Raw genomic sequence first — 19,338 nt, forward strand, 5'->3', positions numbered from 1 at the left:
TAATCCTGCTCTGACAGCTCCCTGTTACAAGACATGGTGTTACCTCAAGGGCGCTGAGCACATTTTGTCAGCTTCCTGTCTGTAGAGCATAAAGACTCCTCCAGACTGGCCTTTGCTCCAAGAAAACATCAAACGTAATTAAATCGGCTCTTAAAAATACATAGTAGATAGAGTTCTTAGTCTGCCTAAACAATATCCACTGGAAAGTCTTATTTAGTACATTGTCATCTTCCTAGGTGAAAAGTAAAGTCATTAATACCAACCTCACTGGACATGGAGGACCATTCCCACTGGATAGTATCACCTCAGTGTGGCAATGAGCGGCCTTGCCTATGAGTGTACAGAATGTCAATACTCCAACTTGCTGTGTCTCATTCTAATGCTTACTTAAATGCAGGGTGAGCAGTTGCAAAGGGCACGAGGTGCTCAGACTGCCTCCTCAGGGCCCATGTCAGCCAGCTGTGATCCCACCTACAGACTGATTCTGAAGCCGTCAGCTTTCCCCTCTGCAGTGTGTTTCTCCTCAGCTTTATTCCACACCAGAGGAGATGTGGTGCTGAGTAACTGGGAAAGCGGGGTCCTCATCACATTTGGGGACCTGCATTACCCAAGACTGCTCTCCCATCACTTGCTCTGCCTCACATGCCTGAGATGGCTCAGAGCAAAGACCTGAACTTCACTCTGTCATATTTCAATGAATGTATAAACACCTGCTTTCCAAATCAGCTTCTTTCCAAGATGATAAATATTTAACCCCTCCTACAAATGGAGCAATGGTCTCAAAAGATTTTAAATTTGACTATAGTTTTGTTTAAAGGATATTTTCTTTGAAATTCAAAGTTAATGTGTCTCTTGGGCAAACTCAGGGTCTCTGTCTCATTTGATTTTAAATTAAGAACTCTGGACAGTTCATTACTTCTGGGGAAAATGGTAAAACTGCTCAGTTCTTCAACAAGCCATGAGGTGGAAAACTGCAGGGTCGTTCAGTCCTCTTGCTGGTTCTGGGGGAGTTGCAATGGTCTGTGAAAAGAAGATTCACATGTGGTCACCTTGTTCCATTATTTGTCAGCGAAAGATGCTACCTGCTGTCCTGAAGTCATGGGAGATTTCCAGGGTGCTTCCTGGCATGTAAAAGCAAGCAGTGGGCTTGAGTAGCTATTTCTGACACAGAATATCACACTTTAAAAGCAGAACATCTGGTTTAGTTGAAATCAGCTGTGCATGACCTGAAGGCAAATCAGGAGTTGCATAATTACACTTAGCTTCTAAGTGAAATTAGGGATTTAGTCTGGAAATTCTGTAGAAGCTCTTGCTCTGCTCTGCTCTCCTGCCTCTTACACCAGATATATTATAATCCTTCAAAATACAAACACGGAGCTAACCAGTGCCAGCAGTATTTCCTTCACGGTAGCTGCTTTTGGGCGGGGCCCACACCGTGCTGCGGAGGGGAAGGCTGCATTCAAATGCATGAGGAAGAAAAGATACCACACCCCAGCACAGTAAGGACATGTACCTTGAAGCAATCCAGAGGAGGCCATCAAGTTGATTAGAGGGATGGAGCACTTTTCCTGTGTAAAAAGACTAAGATAAATGGGATTGTACAGCCTGGAAAAAAAAGGGCTTTGGGGTGACCTAATTGCAGCCTTCCAGTACCTGAAGGGAGCCTACAAGAAGGCTGGAGGGGATTTTTCTAGATCAGGCAGTGACAGGACAAGGGGAATGGCTTCAAACTGAAAGACAGCAGGTTAAGATTAGATATTAGGAAGAGATTCTTTACTGTAAGGGTGGTGACACACTGGAACAGGCTGCTTAGAGAATCTGTGGATGCCTCATCCCTAGAAATCTTTAGGGCCAGGTTGGATGGAGCTCTGAGAAACCTGATCCAGTGCAAGGTGTCCCTGTCCATTGGCAGGGGGTTGGAACTAAATGCTCTTTAAGGTCCCTTCCAGCTCAGGCTCTATGACTCTATGATTTTACTTGCCTTTCCCCCAAGCGGTGTGTGAAGATCACCTTGCAGTGGGGCAGAGGTGAGCACCATCCTGCCAGTGATCTGACTTCTCACTTGAAGGGCCTTCTCACAGCCTGGCCTCCGTGCTGCACAGCACCAAGAAAAGCTTGGCTATGGCCAGTTTTTCTTTTTTCTTCCCATATCTCTCGTCATTCCTCCAATTACCGCTTTCAAAATTATGGAGGAATATGCTCTATCCCTTCAATTTTCTTCTGCTGACCCTTCCCTTCATTGCAGTGTTTTGCATAGAAGAGGCTTGATTTTTTTCTCGTTTGCTTTGGGACATTTGTCTGTTTAATAACTCTCTCGGAGACATAACCAGGGTGATTCAAATGTTATCAGCTTGGGCTCAGGGGCTCTCATCAGTGTCAACCCTTTCCTCACATGTCTGCTTAAGTTCACATTTTTATGTCAAAAGACACCGTGCAACCTTTTCCTCTTTAATCCTCATCTGTCATTATTTGGATAATGGAAGAGGAAAGTACCTGAGGTAAGAAAATCCAAGCCTAATCCATGAAGACAGTCTGAATCAAAGTTTCATCAAGCTGCCTTTTCCTTCCCACTGGCTCTGAACCGAAACAAAGGATAAGAAATCTTTTCATCTTATGTCTCACTACTGATAAAGAATATTCTCTCCTAGTATATATCACACAATCCCTCAATTGACATCCCTCACTGTGTTTCAGGTAAAGGGTTGTGTCCTTGTGGTTGTGGTACCAAGCCCCTCAAGATCCGAGCCCCCCAAAATCTGAATCAAACTGCAACTTTTTTTGTTGCTAGTCAGTAGCTAGAGATGGATAGTTATGATTAAGCAATTGCATTGTGAACATTGTGTGCTGAACTAATCTTTTAAGGGAAAGGGAAGACAGTCCCAAGCTAAATGGACTGTTTGGACAAGAGCCACCAGGAGTGAAGTCAGCACAACTGAGCAGTAACTGGGGGAAAGGTAATACCAGCAGTGGGAGATCCTGACCACCAACCCACTGACCACCAACTCAAAATGAACCCAACTCCAGTGGAGGGAACAACTGTGCATGCCGACTAATTAGCATGAGAATGAGAGACATAACTTGGGAATAGGAGTTTCAACACTAATTAATGAAAAAGTTATGTAATCTGTAACCAATGAATGCTGAGGCCTTTGTTAAAATGTATAAATAACATGAAGCTCTGATGATTGAGAAGCCAGCCTTTTGTGAGTTACGTCCCAGCTCCCTACTTTGCACGAACTTGAATAAAAAATAGAAATACCTCATCTCAGTGTGAATTGGTGCCCTGCACCCAATAGCAAGCTTGTGTTTGGGACAACAGCTGGAAATGTGATAAACACGAGAGGCTTACTTGGTATATAAAGATAAAACTGAAACTTCCACTGTGAATCTAAATAAATGTTCTTCAGCATTGATTTCTCAAAAGCAAAAAAATCACAAAGCATTTTTAATACAGATTTGCTTCTGTTCTGTATTGTAAAAATCTTTCTTATAGATTTTATTAGAAAACATTTACATAATCACCTGCACTGCATATAAAATATGTAATTGTATCTAGGGGGACAAAATAGGCCTGTTCTGGTAATAAAAATTCTCTATCAGTAGAATTTTGTAAATACAGTGCAGCATGCAGAATCAGCCTTTTTTTAAACTGCCTTCTCCAGTACCACAGAGCTATGTCCTCTATATAGCTCCAACCTCTGCTCAGCCTAACGATGACCCCTGATACTATGCAATGTTTTGCCAGTTTGCAAGAACCACCAAAACTGTAGCAAGAACTTGTGGAACTCTTGAAACCCACTGATATCCTTCTGTGTAATGGGGCACTGCTTCAGATCGCCTGGAAAATCCCTTCTGAACTCTGTAACTCCTGCCTTTGTTTTGCCCTGTGAATTCTGCCAATCCACAGCAGAGAGAACGGGGCTTTGTACACACTGCGCAGATTGCTTCAGATGCTCCCATCTGCAGTGTAAGCTTGTACCTTGTGTATCAGCTGTGTGCTTCTCTGAACTAGCTCACACTTCAGAGAAGCAGGGAAGAGATGCAGAGACAACCTCACAGCACAGTTAGCTAGGGCACAGTGGCCATTATGAATCCTACAGGGACTCACTCTCTGCAGACTGTTAACTCTATTCCTGTGGTTGAAGTATCAAACCAATTAAATAGATATTCTTCTCTGGGACTGAGACTACTGCTAGGGAAGTACAACTGTACCTCTGCACTTGCTGCTGTAGAGCTCCCATCCTGGCTGTTTCCAGGACATCCCAACAGCATGCACATGCATGCACAGAACAAACAATAGTTAAACTAAGTAAAAAAACTTGGTGTGAGTGCCTCTATGAGCTTCTGCTCAGTAAGACCTTAAGAAATTGTGTAGGGCAGAAACATTTTGCCAGTTTCACTCAAATTAGCAACACAATGGACAAAGGTTTTGCTTCTTTTTTCCTTCTTTAATGCAACAACATAGATGCTGCTAAATAAGCGCCGTCTTCATAGGGACAAAATAGGAGGTCAGATTTAAAGAGCTGCGCTTGCCCTTGTGTTTCTTAGAAGCCTTCTCTGTCTCCATGTTGACAGTGCAGCTGTCCACTGAAAATTATGCAGAAAGATTAATAAAATCTTAGCTGGAATCTAAAAATGTATGCAAGTCCTAAATTTTTTTAAGTAAGCAAGGATCATGTCGTTCAGATGCAATGGCTGACACATTTTTACCTTATGGCTGTAGTAGTTATCAAGTGCAAATTGTAAAAAAAGAAATTTAATAGAGGAAAGTAAATCAATCTGACTTCAGCCACATCCTGTCACAATTTCTCCTAATGTCCCATGATGACCCAAGAGGCTGGGGAATATAGTGTGACTATCATCCAGCAGCAAAAATATTATCACACGCTTCGAAGCTACTGGCTGCCTTTCCTCTAACAAAGTCAGAGCTGTAACGTGCACCCTGATGAAAACAGGATGGCCCCTTTCAAACCGAGGTGACAGAGACAGACGAGGCAGTAAGACGAAACCAGCAGAAGCCAGCACACACAGAGCTGCAGTAAATCTAAGCCATAAACAGAATGCCTTCTGTACTTCCAGTCTTCCAAGGGCCCTGCACTTTCTGAAAGCACAGCAGCAGCACTGCTGCGCCTTTGACCTTGCAGACCTACAGGCAGTCGGAGAAGCAACGATTCTGGTGATTTTAAAATGACTCAGGCCCATGAAACTCCATTTTCACCTGTTTGGGGAGGAATGTGTGGCTGTTGGTGGACAGCCAGGGAGGCAGCCTGGTGCAGCCTGGGCACAGCCATACGATAGGGCTGCCCACACAGTGCTGCAGGACTCCCTGTTCGGGATCAGCTAAGCTTCTGACACCGTCACTCACAGTGAAGTGCTCCTGATGCGAGCTGTGCTGCAAACCTGGCTTGTAAACCAAGGGATTAGCAACTAGTCTGTAGGTCCCAAACCTCCTGTCTTTCACACAGTATATTAAAACATTTTTAGTTTATTAAAACTAAATCCATGGGGAACTGCATGCTGTGGCTGGGTTTCCAAAATATTAAATTGAAAACCAGTTTGATGCAACACTAGAGCACGACCCAATATTTGCACCTACAAGTAATCAAACTGCTCAGATTAACTGCTCTACAGACATGATTCATGTTGTTTTGATTTTCATTTTGAGAGCTTAAAAATGGCTTCTGTTTCTGAAAACCAGACCTTGTGGAAATGAAGAAGTCTTACCTAATGTTTTTGTTCTGAGAACTGAGATAACTAAATTTGAACACGGAAAATTTAAAAATATTTTAAGTGTCACACGTCTGGACTGCAGTACATGTCTGGACTAGATGTATTTATATGCATTGTGCTATTAGCACCGTTAGACAAATGAGCAACTGAGGCACAGAGCAAGACAGATTTGGTTTCAGTTAAAACACCTGCATCGAAGTGTCTGGAGTACAAGATGGCACCTGCTCAGCGTCTACATGCTCATTGCAGCGGGTGGAGATGAGTACAGGGTCAGAAGAGTGACTGAGTTGGACAAATGCAGGATTCCACATTGAGCTGAATCCCCTATTGCTCAGTCACACGTCACACGTTTCTGAGCACAGCTACCCCTCCTGAGCGCTGGGCCATGGGGCCTGCTGTAGGGGACACGATCCCCACGCTGTTCTCTAGACTTTCAGTACACACTGCCGAGATGCCCTGTGCAGACAATCTGCCCTGATGGCCTGATGACTCTGTGGAGTCACCTTCAAACAAGCACCAACAGAGAACCTACTTGAGGTTACACAAGATGCTTCTGTCACACATAGCAGCAGTTTCAGTTCAGGGCTCTGTCCTCCTGCTAGCAACCTGAACTTGTTTTATGGCAAAGAATGGATGAGACAGCAAATGTACAGACAGCTTGACTCTTCTCTGTCTTTCAGAAGGCACTAGTTCTACCTAGGCAGAGAAGGAATATTTGATCACAAGCCCTAAGAGGCTGAAAATGGCTTGGGGAAGGACAGAAGGCAGCATATAATCTAGTTTAGGTGGAAAGTCAGAAACTATGAAGATCTGTAATGCTTCCATACTGTAATGATTTTGTATTCCATCACTCTTCTGGAAGATTTTAGAAGCAACAGAAAAGCTGTTCTGACTGAAAACACAAGGGATGCAACTAACAACTTGATCTACTACAGTATTTGATTTCAGTCAGGAGGTTGAAATTACAGCCTTTTAGAAAACAAAGATACCTTGTGTCTACAAGGGAGCACTGTGACATTTCACTTCTGCTTGGCAGAATACACAGGACTCACCAAATCCTCCCCACTGCAGCGTAGTTGAAGGCAACTCAGGTAAAACCTATCATCCAGGGCACAAAGTACAAGGAATCTGCTCTGAGCTCATTCCCAATCCAGGTATCATCTCTAGACTGAACAGGCAGCTTGAGCAAGGATGCATATCCTATATATAAATATATATAAATATGCATATCCTATATATAAAATGTTGGAATGATGATGATTAGCCTTGGTTGCTGCCAAGGTGTGCATGGTTTCCTGAGGTTTGTAGCCAGGAGAGTGAGCACACACAATGAACCAGGCAATGTGCCCAGTACCAAAGAAAGACTGTAGACTTTTTGTTTTCCACCCACCTCTTACAGTGCTCGTGAGAGCAACCAGCACAGTGTTTTCCCAACTGATCATTTAGGATCTCTGCTGTCCTTCACCTTGGTAGATAGATAATTTTTTTTCCCACAGAATCTATATCAGGACAACTGTTCCTTTGAAATGTGCTAAACAATAGCCGTGTGCTGTTAAGCTGTATTTCTACCTGGAAGTTTAGGGGAATTGTTAATGAAGACAAGAATGGTCAAGTAGCAAGGGCTGAGATGTTTTAACATCTGGGTTATTCAGGCAGGACATGAGTGTGAGTCAGGAGAGTATCCCAGCTCCTGTAGGGCAAGCACAGAAGATACTACAGCACAAAAGGGATCTTTTAACATTACAGAATTAATTCATACTCTTTTTCTTCTACTAGCTGCAGGCCTGAGCACTGTGAACACAACTGACAGGACACAGCTTTGCTCTCCAAAAATTCCTACACTTCTTACCTGTCTTGGAGACAGCAGGTGAGTTTCAGTAACATATTCTCTAGGGATTAGATACTAGCAGCTACTACAGGTGAAAAAGACTACTACTAACTACCAGATTTCTGCTTTAACTATGGGCCTTTCACATTCATACACAGGAGATGAACCACAGAAAACATTTTTTATGTTAATTTGGTGTAGTCTGTTTTTCCCATTTAATTTTGAATTTAAAAATAAAGCCAGATTCTCTGCTGACAGTTGGAGAGCCGTAAGTCTGAATGACTATATTCTGAGGATTATTTCTTCTCGATTATTAAATAAGCACTGTTTTGGTCCAAAGGACTACTGCTCTGTAGTATTATCCAGAAAGAAAGAGAACAGAAAATGTGCAAGCTTCTCAACAGTTTGTCCGTCCATGTTGCTTGTATCCTGAGCATCTGGGAATGACCCATCTACCAACAGAGTGCTCCAAATACAGCTCAGATGCTCCAGCAGTTCCCTGCTTTTTGACATCAACATCCAAAAGAGCCAGTTCACAATTCTGTGTTCCTGCCAATGTCATTTAAGCAAATACTTTGTGACTGATATATGATACAACCATTATCCTATTTCTTAAGCTTTAAACACCAGATTTCATTGTGTTCCCAAAGTGGTATATACAAAAATATAATGCTGGTCATGGGTGTTTTTTAAGCAAAATTTGCACTCCCTCATCTAGTCCTTAGGTAATAAATTCAGAATTCACACTGCACAAGTAACCAAACTCAAGATGATTAAGCTTCAGGGAGGAAAAAGCACGCACATGAAGTAATGGCTCAAGAATTTCACTCCAGAGAGTCTCCAAAAACCCTTTAGAGCACAAGAAAAAAGGCCTTAAAGTATATTTCTTGATACTAATAGATGGAAAAAACAACCAAAACCCACAATAAATGTAACATATCAAACTTCCTAATTTCAGGCATTGCTTATAGATGGATAAGTCCTGAAGTTATTACTTAAAATTATGTTAGAGAAAAATCTGAGTATCTGATAAATTACTAGTCTAATTAATTTTAGCAGGTCACACCTGCAAATTCTGTAAAATTCAGCATAAAATAAAATTTGTCAGAAAAACATCCCATTAATTATATTTGGGCAATGATTCTATTTCTCAACATGGATCTGAATTGTTTTCAAACCTGTGATTTCAAGCAACCAATTTTTTATTTTTCAAGCTCAATATAGCAGACAAGCCGCAGCAATTTGGAAATTAAAAAAAAACAAACCAAAAAGGCTCCTTCACAACTGGATAAACATCCTCCAACTTTCAGAGACTGTCTTAGACATGACAGGCTAGAGTCACTGACAAGGTAGTTAGAACACGGATATGAAACCTCCCCAGCTCATATTCTAGCTCTTACTACCCCATCCTTTCCATCTTCTCACTCACAAGAAAATTCCAGGCAGTAAACAAATACATAGCAACAGGAGTCCTTACTGCAGCACTAGAGGGTAACACTGGTCCTTTGAGAGACAAAGGCTGAGTATCTTCTAAGCTCCCCTAAACCATTTTCACTTTTCTATAAATAAAGCTGCTTATCACTGTACTTAAGCTTCAGGAACTTTAATTAGACCAAGAATTCCTCTAATGATTAGATAAAGGTTGTTGCAGTTGACTGCTCAAAGTCTTAAAAGCAATAGGAACTTTCCTCCTTTTTCCTCTTTACAAGAAACTTACTTGGGAAAGTGAGCACTGTCAAATAAAAAAAAAGCCTCTTTTCAAAAGCATATTTTGACCTTCTTCTTATGAAGTGGAAAGGAAATTATTATATACCTCAGCTCACCCTGCAATTAACAATTCCAACTTTGCCTCACACTTAAGGCCTAGAAATCAGATAAGCACTAAACCTCAAAGCCTAGTGTACACCAGGTGACAGCTTGAAATGCTGGATTCTTCAGATGCTTTAGGAGAGAGAAGCAAACTTCTGAAGTATCCTGAACTCAAACTCTGGAACATGCAGGACAAGGATTTACATCTGTATAACCCAGGTTAAGTCAGAGCATTCACTGACTAGAGTTAATTATTTAGAACTTCTAGAATGTTTATTAATGATCCCGTTTGTTTGACCTTGAAATGTTGCTGGTTTATTGCACTTGCCTGCAGCAGTAGCTGTTTCCAAGGAAGCTGCTTAGCAGTGGTGAGATCTGCCAGGACGGGGTGTCACATTCTTACTCATTGTGTTTATTCAACAGCACAATCCAACTTTCCAGAGACATGAAACTACTGCGATTTGACAGTGGCTATTTACTGCTTTGTGAACTTGGCCAGGTGACCAAAGTCACTTTTAAAGCGTGTAATCAATCTACAGATCTATTTTAAAACCTGTGCCGCAATCAGCACTTAAAAACCACACAGTTTTACACTAGTTGGGTCAAATTAATTTTATTATGCTTCATGATGAATTGCCACCAGTGCAACATCCTATTCACTGTACATTTCAAAAATTCACATACTAAAAATTTCAGTTTGATAAATGGAAAACTGAATGATTGAGAAGTTCTTACGAATTTCATACGTACAAGTGGCTAGCTGATATTGTCTATGCACATAGAGTGTTGAGATACAAAAGCCTCATGCTAGTTTGTTAATTGCTAAGGCTATCTGGACAGTCAATTAACCAGAATATATAGGAGGCCTTCATTACAATGTTTAGCAACAATGCACCAGTATCATGAAATGCTATCTTCTGCTTGGAGTGCAAGTGGCAGAGTGCTGAAGCATGCAGCTATGACTAACTTAACTGCCGTCACAGTCTTTATGCCTGAAATTTATCATGAACAAACACTACTTTAAAGTAAATATTAACCTGGACACCACAGGTGTGAGTGTACTTCTTGTATGAAGAAATAGAAAACCCAAAAACTTTCTTTGGCCAGTATCTACAAATCAAAGTTTTATTCAATAATGCAACTTCAGAGCTCCTAAAATCCAGAACAGAAATTTGATTAATGAACTGTGGTGCTTAATTATGAACTATATTACAGAAATTCCAATTCTGGGAACAAAACAGCTAAACATATCTAGGAAGTAGCATGTTAGGAAAACCTCTAGGCCTCATCTGCTTAATTTTAAAATGCCCTATATGCAATAAAAATAAGAGTGCAGTGCCAGAAGTTATATGAAAGCCATACAAATATTTTCCTTAACTCCACTGCCATTAGCTACACCAGGCTGCACTTGCACTTGATCCAAAGCTCAAGCTATTACAGCAGCAAAGCTAGCAGGAAGTGTTTCCAGCAGCGGAGGCCAATGTGAAAGTTACTGCAAGAAAGTGAGACCACTTGGCAAATTTTTTCTCAAGTGATGTGCTTAAATTACTCTTGGAAGGAAGTTAGCATCCTCTGAATAATTTAACTACAACCATACCTCTCCCACTACTTTTCAGCAACTTTCTTTTCTCCTCCTACAACTAAATTAATTTGCTAAAGACTAGGTTATAATTGGGTTAGAAATCCAAGCCGTATCATGCAGGTCCAGCCTGTCAAGATCAGGTCAACACTGGGTTTCCGTCAATACTTTTCTGATAACTTAAATTCCGTTTGATACCCTGACTACAGTCAAAGACCCAGGACACTATGTATTAACTACACTCCAAATGTAACTGACTTAGCTAAACATTCTGTGTCAGATAATGTGGTTTTTAAAAAGATTTTCTACCTGAAAATTACAGTAAGTACAGTAATTAATGCTGCAGATATTAAATACCCACATAGCATAGATTAGTATTTCATAATAGGCAGATGTGCCAATGTTTACTGCGCTACAAAGTACAATGTATATAAATGTGCAAGCTGTGAAATGAAAATCCCATTTTCTGTCCATTTATTCAAATACTACTCTTGTGAATCAGGTTCTTGATCTTCATCACAACCCTCGGTCTTAAAGCCAACATATGAAGACAAAATAATGCCATAAAGTTCAGTACTTATCCAAAGTGTATAATTCTGAGTTAATGACTTTCCAACCTACAACAGGATGTAGGATTGGTGTTTCAGTATCTGCTGTGTACCATAAAGCAAAGACTGCAAAGTAATACCACTTGTGTTTATTAGTACACCAATGTCCTACAAATTTTAAAAAGTAATTAAATGCTATTGAAGCAAGCCTTAAATGCAGCCCTTCAGCCTAAAAAAACCACAAAAAATTGATTTTAAAAACAGATCACACTGTAGCAATTGCCAGCCTCCAGTACAGCCCCCAGTAATTTAGATATTTTCATTCTGAAAGTAAGAGCGGGGAACAAAAAAAACCAAATAAACAAAAACAAACAAAAAGCCCCCAAACCACCATAAACAAAAAATCCACCAAACAAAAAGCTAACCAACAGAACCCAACCACCCAAAAATCCCCTAGAAACCCATCCCAAAAACAAAACAAACCAACCAAAAGTTGAACCTGTCTGCATCAAAGTTGCCATTACCACTATGACAATATAGAGGCACCCTGTTTAACTTAGATAGAGGTCCCCAGTTGAAGAATTTAATTACTACTGCTGTTCATAGCAGTCAGTACTATAGTCAGGGCAAGGTAATTTTCACAACTACCTGTGCATTTCTGTAGTGCTTTTCTGTTATGTAAAGCATACTGCTAAGATTTGAACTGCAATGTTTTGATGTATTTGAAACCATGCAATCGTATAAACCAGCCTCAACATTCATATAGCATTGCATTTGAAATCAAGGGGCTAAATAAACTAAGAGCTGCATCACTTAAAGAACATAGTGCTATACTAGGCTTTAATAAGAAAATTTAGATACAGAAAAAGTAGGGTATGAAAATAGTGTTTTCCTTCTTGCATTATAACTAAATTACATTAAGGTTTTTGTCAGTCTCACATATTACATTTAAACTCCCTTATTGATGGAATGGAAAGTATTCACATGTACATGATCATCCAGGTGTAAACTTGCACACATTAACAGGGAGTAGCTTTGTAGAGGATTATGACAAACCTTTACAGATTAAATGAGGTATTGCACAGATTAATAAAAAAGCAAAAGGCAACAAAAATATACAGCAAAATTGGTAGAACATTTACATGATAATTTTACAGAATCCATAGACAGAAAGCAGTGTTTAGTATCTCATTCACCTTAAAAAATATATATATAATAATATATGATCAATCATCCCATTCGTCATCATCCTCAAAGTCTTCTTCATCGTCTTCATCCTCATCTTCATCTGCAAGACAGGAAAAGAAAGTCACTTGCATGCACAGAATTAACATGATAAAAGTATTACTGATTTCTGTCACAATTTTCTGAAAAGAGAATGATCAGTTCAAGGTCGTCATGACAATATGTTTAGTAATACTCCATTTTAAGATTGCTAGACATGACATCCAGTTCAGATAGTTACTAGCTGGAAGTTAAATCTAATTTTCTTCTTCTCTTACTCCTTTCCTCATGTAGGAAAAAAGTGTTTTGTTCTAGAGAAAAAGGAATCAGAAGCTCTCATTTAACAGTTACTACTTATTACTCTTTCTTAAAGAATGTGCAAGTAGCCAGCATGTTCCAGACTGGCTGTTAAACTTCAGGAACAGATTAATTCCTGGAATGTAAGAACTGCTTCCCCAGCTTTAGTACATAATGGAATTTGTTTACTTTACAAGCAGATAAAAAACAGTCCCCCATAAAAGGTCTGGTGAGCTAAAGACCATCATGGATACTGGAATATTCAAAGTTGTGTAATGAATATTAACTTCAAAGTCAATGTTTGTTGACTTTATTCAGCCTTCCACTTTTTTAATATACATAATACTTAAAAAAATGTAGCCTGCTAAAATTAAACTATTTATTTGTTGGACAAGAGCATTTCCTTCCCATAAGAAAACGTTGTATTTAGCTCCCTTCAGGTATTTAGTTTATATTAAGTACCAAAATTGTCAATTATTACATAGGGCAGCATATCAACAAACCATACTGCACTTGGTGAGATGCTCTGCAAACTGAATACCCAATTCTGATATCAAGGCAAGCTCTAGAAATGTATCAAAGCCTAGACAGAAGAAATGTACCCAAACAGCTGCATTGCAGCTACTGAACTAAATTTATTACAAGCTGGTATTTGAGAAATGCAAATCCTCTTGCAGCCCTAATTTCTCTCAGCTCTTTAGCATGGAAAGTTGTTTTGGTCCCGATAGAAGCCTAGTCAAGTAACACTGAATATCTGCTCCTTATCCAGGAGGTGGCAGCCAAAGCCCACTGGGAACCGCAGCACAGGAACTGAACACTGGCAAGAGATTTAGCATCAACAAACAGAAAGCATCAAAAACTTTCTTCCAAAATATTTTGACAGCTTATTTCATCAGATAGCTAGTAAATTAAAACAAGTCAGTTGCAACAACAACAACAAAACCTTTATAAGATAAAGCATATATGTTTTATCTTATATTATTATCTTATATATCTTTATATACAGAAATAAGCAGTATATTAACTCTGCTTAGTAACTTAATCGAGGATTACTGCAAATTGCTATACCCCAGTAGCTCAAAGCAGCATGAAGGAATCATTCAGCCCATTTCCAGGGCACTGCCAAGAGCATTCTACCCTGCACTACCTGCTGGAATTCATGCTTTTCTCCAGGAGTATTTTGTGATAAACACAAGTGCGAAGTCTTGAAAGCATGACATCATGAGGTCAGAAAAATTCCATCAGACACACCTGAAGAATGAATGGCTTTGCTCCTTTTCTGCATAACTTCCATTAACGCACCCACAATTCCTGAGGTGGGTGCAGGTGTAGGTGGTGCACTCTCCTGACCATCAGATACCTTGGAACAAAAAGGTTACAACAGAAAGATGCAATTAGCAAAACAGAACCTCTGTATTTTGAGACAAACTTCCTTTATGATTAATGAGTTTATTTTCCACTAGAAGAAAGTGTGGAACAGCTTGTTCATTTAGCTCAAACTGCAAAATCTTTATTAAGAAAAGTCAACTTTTTTAACATATAGCTGAACAGTAGTTAGCTATACCCAAGGTTAAATATTTCAGCTCTGATGAAGTGAGTACTCATCTAAAGGAAAGCTTCGTAATATGGCTGTACAGGAATGACTTGTGTGGCTGCATAAACATTATTTATTTAATCTTTGGTATATACATATATATATCACAAAATATTTTTCATTGTTTGGGTTTGTAAACTGAGACTGCTTTGGGCCAATAATCCCTTCTGAAGTAATTAACTTGGATAATGCCTACCTCTGATGGCAAATAAATATGAACACACCCTTACACTTTTTACAGTCAAAGCCTTGAGTGCAGAGGAGCGGTAAAAAATAAGCATAACAGGCAATATAGTTTTTAAGAAATTATTTTTAAGATAATCAGTGGCATCAGTAAGAAACAGTAATAGCCTGTGCTGCAGCAGGGACAGCTAAGGCATCTCTTATGGGCAGCACTTGTAGCAACACAAGCAGCCACCTTCTTATAAGCCTCAGTATTTGCAGAATACAGGCCCATTTTAGGATGAAAATAAAAACAAACTAATAAATCTAGTGCTTGCCTTCCACTACCATTACTCCTAAACTCATCCCCTGCAGTTTAGATTATTTTACTGTATAGTCAGGAAAGCAGTAATCTTTCATAATTCTTGCAAAAGTTCTGTACAGCCATGACACTATGGCATCACCATTTGTGGATTGTAGAAATTGTAGATTGTACAAATTGTAGGATTTACAGATTTTACTCAAAAATGATAAATGAGTTTGAAAGGGTAATTTCTTGCACCAAGACTCATCTATAGCAGATGTATGTTCTTTGCATTTTCTCAGTACTATTGTTAAGGAACCACTTCAAAAACTCTAAAACTTAAAATCCAGTCCCCAAAGCAGAGCCACATTTTACTGCTCATATTGCATTTGCAAGTCCCAAGGGGACCTAGATAAGAAAGAAGCTTTTACTCACAGATTTCAACTGTATACCCTGTCGTATCTGGTCTAGCAGTGCATCTCTTCCTGAGCAGGACACTGGTCGACTGTTCTGTTCTACCTTCTTTAACTGAGCTCCTTCTCTGATTTGATCCAAGAGTGCTGCTTTGTTTCCCACAGGAACTGGAAGCTGGTGATCAACCTCCGAAGGAAGGCCTGGTGGTGGAGGAGGACCAGGAGGGGGTGGAGGAGGCGGAGGGGGTGGAGGAACAGATGACCCACTTGCTGGTGGCGGTGGGGGCGGAGGAGGGCCGGATGGTGCAGATGAGGAATGCACTGGAGGTGGTGGAGGATACATCCGGTTGGGAGGAGGCGGGGGCACTGTTGCACCAGGTCTAGATGGAGGTGGGGGTGGAGGTGCCGCTGTGGGAGCTCTTGAAGGAGGTGGAGGTGGTGCCCCTCGGCCCCTAGCAGGTGGAGGAGGAGGGCCCGAGCTATGGGGAGGGGGAGGTGGAGGTGGAGGGGGTCCTCCTCTGCAAGGTGGTGGCGGAGGTGGAGCTGAAATGAAACAGAACAACTTTGAATTATCTGCTACTCAACACCTCTAAGTCTTTCAGACACCAGCAGAAAAAGAACACAGGCTGTGCCTTGCCTTTTGCAAGGATCTCTGTGCCTGTGCAAATTTTACCAATTCTGGATTAAATTGGATACAGCTGAATATAAGGTATGCCTATAGGGCAAATCAAGCTAAACATAGCCTATATCAGTTGTGTATTTTGTAAAAGAGTCAACCACTGCAGGAAGCAGGTGCAATACAAAAAATGACTGATTAAAATTCGTAAGAATCTTGTAAAATTTTGTTGAGCTAGGACAGAACAAAATAGAAAAACTTTTCAGAAAATACACTTAAAGTGAAATACAGAATTTCCACTTTCTAATATATCCATTATTTTATTAGGTAATTAAAGAAGCAAGCAGTTTTTGAAGCAGTATCTTCTAGTAACAATCTCCCCCAACTACTGCATTATAATGCAGCACAAACTGACTCTTAGTCTCCTACTGAAAATTACTTACAACAATGTCTTTATGGTAGGGGCTGTCAAAAGGAAACAACTTTAGGGCTACACACAGGGTCATTTCTCTGTGAAGTGGTGTTGAAATGTACTTGCTCTGCTAATGGCATTTTGAATAGCACTGTTTCATTTTTTCTTCCATTAAGCATCTAATGGCTCATGGTACTTGAGGTTGTGTGGTTGCTATACATAATTACTTAATAATCCAGGTGCCATCATATGACTAAGGAAATTCATGTTTGATTTCACATGCCTTTATAACAAAAAGGGTATTACACTCAAGAAGATAGTTCTTTACCCCTTCTATTATCCCCTTCACGTTATTTGCAAAGAAAGCAGGCTGGTTGCACTGGCATAGAGAAGGGAACATCCATAAAAATGGGATTGTGGGGAAGCAGGAGTCACTAGTACCTCAATGCCTCCTTCTCTGCTCATCTTTAGAGAAAGATACTACTCTAAATCATGTATTATGCTCTTAAGGTCCACGAGCTGCTGGTTTTTTTCCTACCCCTTCAAAAGAGCACTACAGAGAGAATTGCCTCTGAAATGCCATGTATTTTCCAAGAGATATACTACCAACATTCTTGATTTTAAAACCTGCCATTTTTGGCTGACATGGCTGTAGTTCATGTAGTAATGCCACTGGAGGGCGGCATTACCAGGTGTAACAACCTGCCAAGCACTACAGATGGGTTTTTGTGATACTGAGGAGATACTCGGTGTGGTCAGGGCTCCAGAGCCTCAGCTGCTCCTAAGATTTCAAACACAAGGTTTAGGTTTTCCAGTGGGGAAATGGTTTATTCATATTATAACTAGAGAGATATGCCACATCCAATTTGCAGAACCAGCATTCTGCCTGTCTGCACTCAAGTGTAGTGAAATGAGGGAGAAGCAGCAAGGAAGAGCACCATTAACTTATCCTCTGTCCCTTCCCCCTAAAACAGGTGGAACAATCAAAGCAAGAAAATAATTTTAGTTTTTTTTATAATTGCACACTAACCTGTACACTGCTATTAACAATAAAGTTCGTATAATTGTCTATAGATGGTAGTGACACCAAAAAAAACAACCACCAGTACCAAAACTAAGGAAAGGGCAGAGAAAACAGGAAAATAATTTCCATCTCAGGAGAATGGCTTGTCTGCAACTCTCTAGTCAGCATCCTAGCAGGGTGAATATGTAAGCACAGAAATTCTTGCAATAAACACAGAAAAATGTTTTTCAGTTGAGAAAGAGCACTTCAAACAGCAGTGAAGCCCATACATCAAATAACGCAATTGTGGATAAACCCACTGAAATACTGGAGTATTTTACCTACCTCTATCAAAAAGCACAGAGGTAGATTATCATCATGCATATTATAGATGAGGCAGTTTTTCTTTTAATTGCATACATGCAAATGGCCATAATGTGAAGTTAACACGTACGAAATAGAAAAATAGGCATTTAAAAAATATTTTAAGCTAGTCATAAGACTCCAAGGCAAGTCTCCTCAATCTAGTTTTAAAGTTAGCAATCTGGGATCAACAACCCTGTAAACATTTCAAACAGAGTTAAGATTCTATATAGAAGCTGACAGATTTCTTACTGAGCAAAAAATTTGTAATTAGGAGTTTTGCTTGAAGTTTAACTAGGAAGTTTGAACATATTTTTTAGTATTGCATTCAAACAGGTGCAGACTAAGGTATCATCTAGGAAAGAAATCACACAACAGCATGAATACTTTGAAGCATATGCTTAGACACCAGCTCAAGTACATACCACTCCACCGAGGGGGACCTAAGGAATAAATGTAACAAGTCATTGTACCCTGATTCTGTATCTCTTCAGTCACTGAACAATTTACTCACTGCTTTCAAACTGCTATAATTTCACCTTAGATATACTGTTAAGAAGAGCTCTAAGCAAATTTTTGGAAGTTTGATACTGGCAGTGTAATTTTCAACTGACTTGCTATCTTCACTAGATAATGCATCAGCTGGGGTCACATTTAAAGGTTAGGCAGGCAGCAGAGTATTTGAGAATTTTTTTGCAGCAGAGGCATGTTCAAAACTACTATTTTAAATTTCAAATTAGAAAAAACCCTAACTTTAAAAAATATAAAAATTGCAGGTCTGTAGCTGTTGCAAGTCTCTCTACAGAGTACTGCCAGGGTAAATGGGCAGCATACATACCTGCCAGCCATCTACTACCACTACAGTTGACAACAGCATTATGGCTTCCAATATTTTAATTTACTTATAAGATTGAGATTATAAATAAATATTTAATGTACACAGTCTGAAAAATCTGTATCAAACATACTACATAGCTTTGCATTCAGACTAAGTGCCACTGGAAATTACTTAACTGGCATAAATGTCCTTACTCCTCAGGGACAAGTACTCTCATGGATCATGCCAGAACGTTTTTACATGGTGTGTAGTGTGGAAACATGATCCAGTGCAACTGCAGTGACATGAAGCCCAGAGATGAGAATCAAAAACTGGTCACCATCAACAGTTTCTATGCTAATCCTTAAGATAAAAAATACCCTGTTAATTTTTATGTGGAAATGAAAAGAATCCCACCTTGTCTGCGCAGTTCATTTTTAACAGCCTCCACACCTCCTGTTTTTTCAATGAAATCGTATATGACCTTTGAAGTTTCTTTGTCTTTTAGCTGAGCCTCTGAAATCCCACACAGATCGAACAGATTTTTCAGTTCTGGGTCTAAGTTGTTCACCTGCAAGTCAGATAGATTAGTTTTGAGTAGCTTGGAATGTGGAGATATTTTAAAATATCATTTGTATT

General features: G+C 39.8%; 1 protein-coding gene across 2 annotated transcripts in view; it reads right to left on the bottom strand.

Annotated features, from left to right (window-relative positions):
• Positions 1–9,964: 9,964 nt before the first annotated feature.
• Positions 9,965–19,338, bottom strand: part of LOC131591870 (actin nucleation-promoting factor WASL) — a 50,807-nt gene continuing 41,433 nt past the window's right edge. The window contains exons 8-12 of one of the 2 annotated variants that reach the window (XM_058862977.1): positions 19,117–19,270; positions 18,308–18,325; positions 15,511–16,031; positions 14,267–14,375; positions 9,965–12,782 (exon numbers count right to left, since the gene is read on the bottom strand). In XM_058862977.1, coding sequence (XP_058718960.1) covers positions 12,721–12,782; positions 14,267–14,375; positions 15,511–16,031; positions 18,308–18,325; positions 19,117–19,270 — 864 coding nt within the window. In that variant the 3' untranslated portion in view covers positions 9,965–12,720. The remainder of the gene's footprint in view (positions 12,783–14,266; positions 14,376–15,510; positions 16,032–18,307; positions 18,326–19,116; positions 19,271–19,338) is intronic. The other variant, XM_058862978.1, reaches the window with a different exon arrangement.

The sequence above is a fragment of the Poecile atricapillus genome, chromosome W (genome assembly GCF_030490865.1).
Source record: "Poecile atricapillus isolate bPoeAtr1 chromosome W, bPoeAtr1.hap1, whole genome shotgun sequence".
Classification (NCBI taxonomy): Eukaryota; Metazoa; Chordata; class Aves; order Passeriformes; family Paridae; genus Poecile; species Poecile atricapillus.